At 40.5% G+C, this 13,001-nt stretch overlaps 2 protein-coding genes across 2 annotated transcripts; both read left to right on the top strand.

Moving 5' to 3' along the window:
* The first annotated feature begins 6,687 nt into the window (after nt 1–6,687).
* LOC118435933 lies at nt 6,688–7,315 on the top strand. Its single transcript, XM_035852464.1, has 3 exons — nt 6,688–6,791; nt 6,867–7,239; nt 7,296–7,315. The coding sequence occupies exons 1-3, from the start codon at nt 6,783–6,785 to the stop codon at nt 7,313–7,315; spliced, it is 402 nt and encodes a 133-aa protein (XP_035708357.1). The 5' UTR covers nt 6,688–6,782.
* A 6-nt stretch (nt 7,316–7,321) lies between these two features.
* LOC118435939 lies at nt 7,322–8,189 on the top strand. The gene is made up of 2 exons (XM_035852481.1): nt 7,322–7,517; nt 7,603–8,189. Exons 1-2 carry the CDS (start codon nt 7,338–7,340, stop codon nt 8,113–8,115), a joined length of 693 nt encoding a protein of 230 aa, XP_035708374.1. The 5' UTR covers nt 7,322–7,337; the 3' UTR covers nt 8,116–8,189.
* The last annotated feature ends 4,812 nt before the right edge of the window (nt 8,190–13,001 follow it).

Genomic DNA, 13,001 nt, shown 5'->3' with positions numbered 1-13,001 from the left:
TCAGTTGTAGTGTAAGCCTTGATGCGGTTATACTGCGACCAAGGAGTAATTTTCTGTTTAACGGTGAATAATTGAAAAAGACAAACCTATATACCTGCATGAGTGTGGTCAAGACGTTGTCCGTTATTGATTCATTCACGATTGTAATTTGCTGTTCCTTTACTGCTTCACACCACTTGAGGATGCAATAATTCTTTACTACAATAAATTTTTGTTAACATCCGTAATTATATATTGTGGTTGTAGTCGACTTCTAACCATTGAATACGAGGTCAAATCCGACGTGAAATGCAGCAACGCTCGCCGTCTTAAATCCGTCATTCCTACTCATCTCGACGGGAAGATTAGTAGCCAGCCAGGTTTCATAAGCTCCATTTCTCTAGAAAATAAGTGCATTGTGAGAGAAATATTTGGTTAGGTTAAAGTCTAGATGTGAGTGAAACATACCAGATCATTTAGTCCAACTTGGTTATCCGCTGCAGCCTCGAGTACCCCAGTAACCTGGAATTGATGACTTTACATATTCATATTCCACTACACATATATGGATTTGGTACCTCGGTTTGCGTACTATTGTCCTTTATCTCGAGCAAAGGAGTACTCACTCTGAAATCTGCATGGCTTCTATTTTCCTTGATAATAATTAAGGTTTTGATCGATATTTAGTAGAGATTTAGCATTGGTAGGCCATTTTTTAAATTTTGTATATAGGAATGGTACCAATGGATCATCAGATGATGTATTTACTGCAATCTCCGCAACACCAATATTGGAATCCATTGTGGTCTCCATGGATGTCGTTTTGGGGATTGGAGTAGGTTCGACAATCTGCACTTGACAAATTTTCATGTACACGTATATATTTCTGCATTCTACGTATATTTTTTCTTTTACCTCCGTCTGGGTGGATTTGCTTCCAATCAATTCAGTCCGTTGCGCCCCTGCTGGGATCCTGCCTCCAGTCACCGGATCCAACATGGTGTCCAAGTAGGGCATTCCACCTATGATGAAGAGCGCAAAGGAATGTAAAAATATTTTTTATAATGAATGTAATTCGTCCGAGATTCCTGACCTCCTCTTATCCAGTTTGAACGTGTAATGAGGACATGTTCGTCAAAGTAGCAGAGGGATTCGGACTCCACTGACGCAAAGATAAAAGTTGGGAGGTAAATGTCGTGTTGATGAGTGTGCAAAAACTTGTCCATCTTGGAGTTAAATTCACCAAATCCAATGACGTATGCGTCATGGGCTTCCTTCACCTCACTCTTGTTTAAAAGTAATCCACCATGTTTCTAATATAGAATTACTAGCGCATAAGCCCGTCTCCCGCCGGGCGAGAGCTTAATTGATTTTCATGAAAATTGACTGGGATTGTGCATAATTCAACCGAACTAATTTTTTTATTGTATCTATACTATTAGCTGGAAATGTCTACTGGCAAGGCAGTGAAAGTAAATGTTCCGCAATGGAAGTAAAAGAGGCTTCCATTTAACTTTAACTTCACTTAACTCACTTCACAAGGTTGGCCAAGACAACCAATATTACTATTAGTAGACAAACCCTCAGGACAACCAACCCTAAAGAACCATCGTCAGACAACCATTCCCAGATAACCACTATCAGACAACCAACTGGAGATGCGTTGTGTCACGTCACTGTACCACTGTACAGAACAGCCCAGCATAACCGTCCCAGTCCCGATCTGGCACAACCAGTGGACCCTGTGCTGTACCCACAGCACAGCCCAGCACATTGGTCCCACTGTCGACGTGACACAACTCGTCGACCGTGTGCTGACATCACCCGATGATCTTGTGCAGTGCAAACATGTGCACATTAAACACAAACAGTCTAAGACTCGACATGGCGATCTTGTTTAGTGCAAACATTTGCACACTAAACACAAACAGTCTATGACTCGACATGGCGATCTTGTTCAGTGCAAACATGTGCACACTAAACACAAACAGTCTAAGACTCGACATGGCGATCTTGTTTAGTGCAAACATTTGCACACTAAACACAAACAGTCTATGACTCGACATGGCGATCTTGTTCAGTGCAAACATGTGCACACTAAACACAAACAGTCTAAGACTCGACATGGCGATCTTGTTTAGTGCAAACATTTGCACACTAAACACAAACAGTCTATGACTCGACATGGCGATCTTGTTCAGTGCAAACATGTGCACACTAAACACAAACAGTCTATGACCCGACATGACGATCTTGTTTAGTGCAAACATGTGCACACTAAACACAAACAGTCTATGACCCGACATGACGATCTTGTTTAGTGCAAACATGTGCACACTAAACACAAACAGTCTATGACCCGACATGACGATCTTGTTTAGTGCAAACATGTGCACACTAAACACAAACAGTCTATGACCCGACATGACGATCTTGTTTAGTGCAAACATGTGCACACTAAACACAAACAGTCTATGACCGACATGACGATCTTGTTTAGTGCAAACATGTGCACACTAAACACAAACAGTCTATGACCCGACATGACGATCTTGTTTAGTGCAAACATGTGCACACTAAACACAAACAGTCTATGACCCGACATGACGATCTTGTTTAGTGCAAACATGTGCACACTAAACACAAACAGTCTATGACCCGACATGACGATCTTGTTTAGTGCAAACATGTGCACACTAGACACAAACAGTCTATGACCCGACATGACGATCTTGTTTAGTGCAAACATGTGGGCACTGCACGGAACTGCTAGGTATGCATTTCACTGGCTGTTATCTGGGAGTGGTTATCGGACAGTGGTTATCTGACTGGTTATCTGACAGTGGTTATCTGACTGGTTATCTTGGGGTGGTTATCTGGGAGAGGTTATCTTGGGGCTGTTATCTGGGAGAGGTTTTCTTAGCTTGGTTATCTTGGGGTGCTTATCCGGGAGTGGCTCTCTGGTGGCGGACTAATGGGAATATTTCTCTGGGAGTGGTTATCTGATGTTGATTATCCTGTTTGGTTATTTGGAAGTGGTTGTAAATCAAAAATAATTTTGTTTTAAATTAAAATTTTTGAATTTTCGCGCCATTCGAAACTTAACTTTCTCCACTTTCACTTCCGTTGTGGAAAATTACTTTCACTTCCGTTGCAGACAAACATTTCCAGCTTATAATATAGATTGTTAGGTTCCTTTATTAACATCCACCATTACCGGTAAAGGCTTACCTTCAAGAGTCTGTAGCAAGCCCGTGCAAGTTCAACAGTGACATCATTGAGTTGCGAGTTGAGAAAGTAAAATGTCCGATCGTGAAAGATTTTTCTTGATGCCAACTCATCTGCATGATCAGTGTTTTGATCTTTATTTGTACCGTCCTCTTCCGTATCAGAATCATGTTCCACGTTTTCCGTATGGTAGTCATGAAATATGGCCCACTGCCGAAATTCTGAGACACTCGGATGTTCCCGTCGTCTTTTTTCATACTCTTCCCTCAACAGGCCTGTAACGCCTTGAGCCGGAGAGTATAACTGTCCAAAGTATTAAAATATATTTATAAACATAGCTTTGATGAAGATTTGCATTATTTCTCGCACAAACCCGTTTAAACTCGAGGAGCGTTGTATTAAGGTCAATCATGCCGGACTCATCTAATCTCCCAAAAAGAAGCTTGTAGAAAGCCCTAGTGTCCCCTAGTGTTAAACTTGACTTTGGTTGCTAAAAATGAAAAGATGGATCAATCATCAAACATAGTCGTCACATAACAGCGATGACATGGATGACAGAGAGTATTAAAAAACAAAATCAGTGATTGAAAGCAACTAGATTACCTTATTGCCACGCTTGCTCGACATGATAAGAAGGATCGATAGAATGGAAGCAACGAAACAAAATAAATGAAGATAGGTTTTGACCGATCCGCCCAAATCGAACAATATTCCGTATCTTGGTAATGTTTTGCACCAGCTAGATATGGCTGAGAATCCGTGTGAGTGATGAGTGTAAAATAAGGATTTGTACTGGTTTACTCAACTGGAACTCGAAAGTAGCAGCCTGAGGCGAGTTGCGTCCATACCCCCTTCATATCTCGATATGTCAACACTGGGGCATCGAAGGGCGTTGAGGGGTAAATACTTGTTATTTATCCATCCCCAGCCAATTTGGCCACGCGTACTTCTTTCTGATCTACGCACATCATATTAAAAACTCTTGGGAAGAATGCCACAGAGAGACAACTTGGCTTTTGTCTTGATCAACACTGTAGGCGTAAATACCACCTCGCTACATCACGCGCTCGCTTCGATCCACCCTAGTAGCATCGTAGGGTTACAACCGCCGGAGCTAAATTTTGCTCGAGGTTGCATACTGGCCATACTAATCAGATAACGCAGAAAATCACAATAAAGCAACCCATACTCTGTGCGCACAGGAATTCCAGATCTGATAGTACTCATGGACATTGTGCTGTGCCATCAGTTGCCCAAACATAATATGAGCAAAACAACCCCTGACATGGTACGTCGAAACATGTGCACACTAAACACACTGTGTCTAACATGACACGAAGATCTTGTTTAGTGCAAACATGTGCACACTAAACAAACAGTTTATAACACGACATGTCGATCTCGTTTAGTGCAAACATGTGCACACTAAACAAACAGTTTATAACACGACATGTCGATCTCGTTTAGTGCAAACATGTGCACACTAAACAAGCTCTTCATGACCCAACATGGTGATCTTGTTTAGTGCAAACATGTGCACACTAAACAAGATCACCATGTAGAGTCATGAAGATTTTGTTTAGTGTGCACATGTTTGCACTAAACAAGATCTTCATGACCCTACATGGTGATCTTGTTTAGTGCAAACATGTGCATACTAAAAACAAACAGTTGATGAGATGACCCGAAAATCTTGTTTAGTGCAACCATGTGCACACTAAACAATCAGCTTGTGGCGTGACACGACGATCTGGTTCAGTGCAAACATGTGCACACTGCCCAAACTGTGTGTGTGCTGATGTGACACCAACGATCAAATAAAGTGCAAATTAAACTAAATGCAAAGTTAAAAAAATCACACCTCGTCGCCATCGTCGTCGTCATCGTAGTCGCCCCTATGCACCCCTACATTCATGTCCCTCTTGTCCCAGCACATGCGAACAAATACAAAATTTAACCTCTGTCCTTTCCCTCATTTTTCGGTACCTGGACAGAGTAAGAGTGTTAAATTTGGTAATGAGATTGTGTCATCAGGATGGTGGCTACTACCATTGACGTATAATAAAACTGAACTAGATAATAATACAGAATACTAGAGTTGGGTGAAATGGCGGGTAGGCAAATTTGGAGTTTTAGCGAGACACAGGCTTTGACAAAGGAGCTGCTCAATCAGGGGCGACTCTTTGCACCCACAGGTGAGATTGACATTGGCCCCTTTGCCAACAACAAGGTAAAACGCACTCAAACATGTATATATTTTACTATTGTGATACAATTGTTTAATTCAATTTTTGTAGTTTTTGTCAAACCGATCCCCGATCCAAATAAAGAAAAAAATTACAACATTGCGGGAGAACCCTCTAATGTGGTCCAGATATATGACATTGGATCAACTATTGTCGGTAAAGCACAATGAAACCAGACCGTATTTGATTCTACGATCCATCCTGACGGCAAGAGTCGAGCGGGAGAGAGTAGGATTAACCACGAGGAAGCAGCTACCTCCTGCTCCTCCTCCTCCTCCGCCGCCGCCGCCGCCGCAGGCGATTAAACCAATTAGATTAGATCATGGGAGCAGCCCCCTCCAGCACAACTTGGATTCAAGGCCTCTCAGCCGGGGGAACATCACAACACAGAAATGGACAAGAAAGGAGACACAGAGTTTGACAAACGAGCTGTCTAGATTGGGACTCTTGTATGCAGAAATGAACAAGATTGATTTTGCCACATTGTCACAAATTCAGGTAGAAAAAGAAATCCAGAATAATACGTACGATTATTAAGGTTAATAATAATAATAAAGGTAATAATGATAAATTAGGGGTTAGAAGCAAGAACAATCACTCAAATCAAGACAAAGCTTCGTGCCCTGAGGTGCAATCCTTCACAATGGGCAAAATTTTTGACCCTTGGGCAATTTTTAAAGGGTGGTAGAAGCAGTTTTGACTACCGAGTACAATTCCGTGAACTGTGCGCCATTTTAACGGGACGCGAAAAAAAACAAATACCAGTTATGACACTGTCCGATGATGACGATGACAAAGACGAGGATGGTGCCGAATCATTAGTCAGACCAATACTAGTTAAAGCTCCAGAGACAAATCATGTGACGGAAGAGTACAGCAAATCAACATCAGAGGACCCAGAAATTCCTTTTGCTGACCGAGAGCAAGGCTTAGATGATTGCGAAGACCCCCTGGATAAAGCGCTTGAATACGTATCCAAGTTTCAAGGGTGGTCTAGGGTGGATAATATTGGAGAATTTTTTAAAACATGTGCTAGAAAGGTTGGATAACTAACCTATAACATATATAACCAAGCAATGATTGACTCTTTTCTGTTTTTGCACAAACACACAACAGTACAATTGTGATGCCCAGCAGCTTGGATTAATTTGTACTACATACGAAGGCGACCGCCACCGACAGGTGTCCACACAGGATCGGTTGTTTACACGGCCTCTACCGTCAGCGTCGTCATCATCATCAGACGGATGCGAGAAGCAGCCGGATGCCCTGAAATTCGCCAGGCTAGACCCAACCTTTCGAGACACTGACCAGAACTGGAAACGATTAATGGACAGTGTAAGTTGTTCCATTTTGATCAGTTAGCCAAAACTTGAAACTTGCAAAGTACGTTTTTTTTTGGTTTGTTTATAGGACGGCTGGGACATGGACGTTATTGGGTTCAAACATATTGTCCAGACGACCCGTGTGCACAAGTCAAACAATCTGGATCCAAATAAACAGATACAACCGGAGCGAAATGTTGCAATCCACCACCCCACAACCATTGTCCCTCTCCCGCTAAACCGCCAACAGCAGCAGCAACCGGACAAGAGTAGAAGCAACATTCAGACTACCGTGCGTGGAGAACCAATAGGGAGGGGTATGACAATCACCGCCGCCCTACAAGCCACTATCGTGAATCGTGATCTTCAACAACAACAACAACAACAACGACTCGAACCACCGAGTGCTCCTAGTATCAATAAACCCCTGTCACCCACAACCTTGGATGTCATGATGAACGGCACTTTAGAGGAGCAAGCTAATGACAACATGGCCAATAATCTTGAATGGGACAAGTGGGTAAATCAAGAGCTTGAGCCACGCAAACTGCCGAGCCCGATGGACGGCAATTACCATCCTCACACTGTGACTGAAAAGGAGCATAGAGACCTCATGACCTGCTTTAGGGGGTTGACGGACAGGGAGTGGGAAAAAATGCTTGGTATCATTGTGCAGTTGGATTTAGGACCAGAGTTGTTAGAGGACTCTACATGGGATAAAATTGTTTTAAAGGCTCAGGTACGTCCTCTCAAATCTTTAGTGGTGTAGGTTTTACTAGTCGCATCACATATAGAGACCAAAACACGTTTAATCCTTTATTTAGATCATTACGTCTCGAAAGCCCAAGCAGTTGAGAACCACGTTTCTAAACGATATCGTCCCAAATCTGGCCAGCAGATTTAATTTTCACGAGGAATCTGTGCGGTATCTGAAGCGATTCGGGCGTCCCACCTTCCGGATAGTAAACCCCTTCATTGGCATCAAATTGCTCAGATCAATTTATAAACTCTTGTCCCTTGCCCAAGTAAACAAACTGTTTCAGAAACAATTTGGCATAGTCCTGCTCAAGACGGATAACTTGACCAACTGGGAAGACTGGGAGCGCGAGTTTTTTTACTCTATACACCGGCCCGAGTTTACGGAAATGATGGACCAAGAACACGTATCTCACGCACTAACAATTATGGACGCATTAAATTATAACCTGGCGGCCTTCAGGTTTTTGTTTTCTGAAACCAAAACCAATGATTTGCAACGAGCCGCACTTGCATCAAGTTGTGTCGAGTACTTGAAACTCTTGTCAAAAAAGAGTGAGCAGTTGGTAAGAGTAATTTAAGAATGCCTTGCTAATCTTCTATCTTCTATATTATAAGCTGGAAATGTTTGTCTGCAACGGAAGTGAAAGTAATTTTCCACAACGGAAGTGAAAGTGGAGAAAGTTAAGTTTCGAATGGCGCGCGAAAATTCAAAAATTTTAATTTAATACAAAATTATTGTTCATTTACGACAACTAAATAACAATACAAGATAATCTCCATCAGATAATCACTATCTGAAAACCCGCAGATAATCCATGATAACCACTCTCAGATGACAGCCAGTGCAGTGCATACCGATACCGCTGCTCCAACAGTTTCCTGCAGTGTGCACATGTTTGCACTAAACAACATTGTCGTGTCATGTCATAAACTGTTTATGGTTGTCTGATGGTAGTTATCTTTGGGGGGCTTATCTCTGAGTGATTGTCTGATGGTGGTTATCTGGGAATGGTTGCCTGATGGTAGTAATCTTTTTTTTTTTTGGGGGGGGGGGGTTATCTCGGAGTGGTTGTCTGATGGTGGTTATCTTGGGGATTAGAGGGGGTTGCTTATCTTAGAGTGGTTGTCAGAAACTTGACTGTCTTTACTTTCACTTCCGTTGCGGAACATTTGCTTTTATTTCGTTGCCGGCAGACATTTGCAGCTTATAATTCTCGCTCGCCCGACGGGAGACGGGCTTATAAGCTAGTGAGTTTATATTTCTTTTTACATTTTATTGTTTAGATTTACAATATTATTTAGCCCTTAATCATTTTTTTTGCGTGCCAATCTAACCAACAAAACCTAAAACAACTCTAATTTAGGTTTCCACCACCACCACCACTTTTGCTGACAATGATCCCGAAATTCTTTTTGCCAGTGTTGATGCTTTACCAGAGGATTCGGATTCAAGGGAATGGGCATTCTCCTTTTTAAAGAAAAATCTACATGCTCTTTACAAATAAATCGACTATTTTACAAAGTAACGTACAAAAATAGACAAAAATTAGTGTACCACATGAAATTGTTGTAGTACCTTGACATGAAATATAGATTAATTAATTTAATTTCCCAACAAAAAATAAAACTCGGATTCAATCAAACGTTCCATGTGGAATTGCGTAAAACACTTTTGCATAACACACTTGCGGCATAAGATTTATTGTATAAATTCCACTTACCATAATAACCAGAGCTTTCTACATTTTACCGTTTGACATAATTACTAAATAGTCAAGATTAATCATAATCATAAAAAACCAGTGTACCTAGTACTAATATGATTCTTATATTATACTAAATTTCAAGTTATCTATTTGAAAATTAGTATGTCTTAAAAATATTTCAAAGTCGAACTTGATATTAAACATCATCCACTAACGAGTTGGACTGACGAAATAAATTGTGCAGAATTTTTTACACAGTTTATGCAATTTCAAAAAAGTTACATATGCTTACTACTAAAGGGTTTGGATTGCCATGCAGTTCCAATTTTAATGATTCAATTCCGCTGTCTGCTACAGATTGTAGTTTCTTCTTCCGATTTCGCGTCAAATTCCGCCCATAGACTGCACCAACTTTCAAGTTGATTTTCTTCCATCTGTTCTTAAATTTTCATAAGCTGTCTGGCGTTTCCGAAAGCTTAGAATATTTGGACTTGGTCAGCGCTAAGAATTTCTCAACTGGTCCCAGTTGAGGAAAATTTGGTGGGTTTCCATTTTTTGGCACAAATTCAATTTTTTTCAGATGTCGGTAATGAGTGACCTTTTTGGTGTCATGGGACCTTGCGAGGTCAGGCCAAAGCAAAACTTTATTTTTTATGATCCTTGGTAATAAACGATTCCAATCCCCCTTTAATGCATGATTTAAGATAAACTCCGTGGTTTACAATGCCCTCCAAAATAACGGGATCGGAAACATGACCAATGCTAGACAAGCTTTGCCAAATTCTTCGTTTTTTTTGTGAATTGGTCTTTCTTTTGGACTCTATGGCTATGGAAAAAATGCCTGGAAGATTTAAAGGGTCAGCTGTGACATGGTGCTCATCGTCCATGATGACCACGTTCCCCCGAATTTTCTTCAACTATTTCTTGCATCACATATCAATTATCATTTTGTGTTGGTTTGTAATTTGGTGCTGGTTTTTTTTCCCCGGCTACAATCCCGAGTTTGTGGGCTTTGATTTTGCCTATATAGCTTTTTGAAATGTTGACCTTCCTTTCCGCTCCTGCCATTGTCGTTGATGGATAATTTTTGAATATTTTTTTTATCTGATTATTTTTGACTTTGTCGTCGGTAGCTTTACAGGTCGACCAGTTGGGACTTTGAGTTTGACGTCATTGGATTCCCCGTACTTTTTTACGTAAGAGTAACTTAACATTTGAATGAGGAATATCTTCTTGCTTGAAAAAGTGCCAAGTGATTTTAGAGATTTTAGTTTGTTCGATTTTTGTGAAACTCAATCACTTTTTTTCTACTCTTGCCTTTCAACCCAAATTGTTCTATTCTTAGCCATGACTCTATAATTGTTGACATGTATCAATGGAATGCTTATAACTTGGTCTATTCAAAAATAGTTTTTTCGAAATTTAATGCCGCCTAGCGCGCCTTTTACCGGAAAGTCCAATTCGTTAGTGGATGATCTTTAGGTATCAAAGCAACCATCTGCAATCAACAAAGCACTAAAATTCGAGTAAAATTTGCTTTTCCATCGTGGTTTGAAGAGGGAAAGCAGTGATTTTTCGTGAACTTGACCGTGTGCGGTGGGCGCAAATCGGGCCATGCAAGAAAATATTCTTTCCCCTTTAGTACACTAACATACATTTTAATAATACTGATTAGTGGATGGATAATGTCTTATCCAAAGTGATTTGCGATGCATGAAACATAATATTCGATGATAGAGTAATGTCATAGTCATTCAATTCATGGGTAAGCATAAGAGTTTGCTTTTGCTAATTTCGTATAATACGAGCATTATATCATAGCATAATATAAAAAATCCTGTCAACATAACTGGGAATCATTCAAGATTAATCCATGCAATAAGGGTACTAAGCAAAAAAATTGAATTTCACCCCATACGAAATCAAACAAGACAAATATTATCTGTTTTAGCAACAACCTAGGCACCTGTTCAGCCCTTGCACCTCCAATCAAAGAAGATGATCTATATATAGTGATATCCAACAACAGAAGCCGCGATGTAATCAACTTTGGGGCGCAATATTCCGGAAATATACTTTCAAATGGGCAGTATGGTAATGAAGTTTTGTATGAATAGTTATGCTTGATGGTATAAAAAATCCATATTTATTGCATTAAATTTTCATGTTTTAACAATTCACATTTTTTGATTTTTTGATAGCATGAACAACAAAACTATTTCATAACATTATTTTTTTAACGTGATATAAATAGCACTAACAAAGAAAGATTCGACTTATTAATAGATGGCTACAGCTGGATGGGATAGTATTAACTGTTTTTTTTTGAAAAATTAATATAAATTTTTGATTAAACCTCTACATTCAAGAAATTAATCTAAACTAAATACCCAGTCTCGTCAATACTGGTATAACACACTAGTTCCATATGATTAAAGAGTTCAAGGGATTGACAAAGTGGACACTTGAACCGATGCCCAATGAAAATGTCCTTTATGAGACAAGAGCAGCAGATAAAAGTATTAGCGGAGCAGTCACATTTCAAACAATTATTCTTGTAGCGGCAGCATAGTTGACAATAGTAAGGTTTTTGGCGCGAGTTAGTTCCCAAATCCACAGTTGGTGCGGGTGCTGCTGGATCCACGACCACCACCGCCCCTTGATCCCTGTTGTGTCTGTTGTCCCCTGCTGCTATTGACATTTCCTCTTCCTCTCCCCTCGGATGTTGTTGTTGCTGCTGCTGCTGCTGATAATGATGATGATGAGGCTCTGGGCGACTGGGATCAAAAACAGAGCCGGCACTGGTGGTTCTCTGGGGGTTGACAGACAGTGATTATCTGGGCGTTATCAGATAGTGATTATCTGGGGTGGTTGTCTGATGTTGATTATATGTGAGTGGTTGTCTGTCGAGGTTATCTCGTGTGGTTATTTGGGAGTGGTTGTAAGCGAAAAATAATTTTGTTTTAAATTAAAATTTTTGAATTTTCGCGCCATTCGAAATTTGACTTTCTCCACTTTCACTTCCGTTGAGGACAAATTGCCTGGACAGACATTTCCAGCTTATATTATAGATGTTATCACAATTTATTGGTACACTAACCTAGATGAACTTTATCAATTTCAAAAAAACACTTGCCAACGCTCGTGATGAGAGCTTTGTATCCAGCCAATCTGCTGACAGGTTTACAAACACCGGGGAGATTTAGGGCAACGATAAGTAAGGATGACATGAGACCAGTAGGCTATACTTGGTGACTGACTATATCAACATCGGGGCGATTAGGGATGACTTTGAGCGAGGTGGAGCAGCTAGTTTAACAAAGTACATCATGTGCGGAATCCTGAGCGTTCGCGGATCGCCATGTATGAATAGTGGCAACGGGGTGTGAGTTGAACTTTGTAGTTAGCTCAGTTTTGAACCAAACTTCTACCGCGGATGAACCCCTTCGCAGGCAATGTTTGTGCAGTGAGCACATGGTTGCACTAAACAAGATTTTTGGGTCATCTCATCAACTGTTTGTGTTTAGTGTGCACATGTTTGCACTAAACAAGATTGACGTTTCGAGTCGTGAACTGTTTGTTTAGTGTGCACATGTTTGCACTAAACATGATCGTCGAGTCATGTCTCAAACTGTTTGTTTAGTGTGCACATGTTTGCACTAAACATGATCGTCGAGTCATGTCTCAAACTGTTTGTTTAGTGTGCACATGTTTGCACTAAACATGATCGTCGAGTCATGTCTCAAACTGTTTGTTTA

The sequence above is a fragment of the Folsomia candida genome, unplaced genomic scaffold, assembly GCF_002217175.1.
Source record: "Folsomia candida strain VU population unplaced genomic scaffold, ASM221717v1 Fcan01_Sc005, whole genome shotgun sequence".
In the NCBI taxonomy this organism is placed as follows: domain Eukaryota; kingdom Metazoa; phylum Arthropoda; class Collembola; order Entomobryomorpha; family Isotomidae; genus Folsomia; species Folsomia candida.
This window is presented reverse-complemented; position numbering and strand designations above follow the sequence as displayed.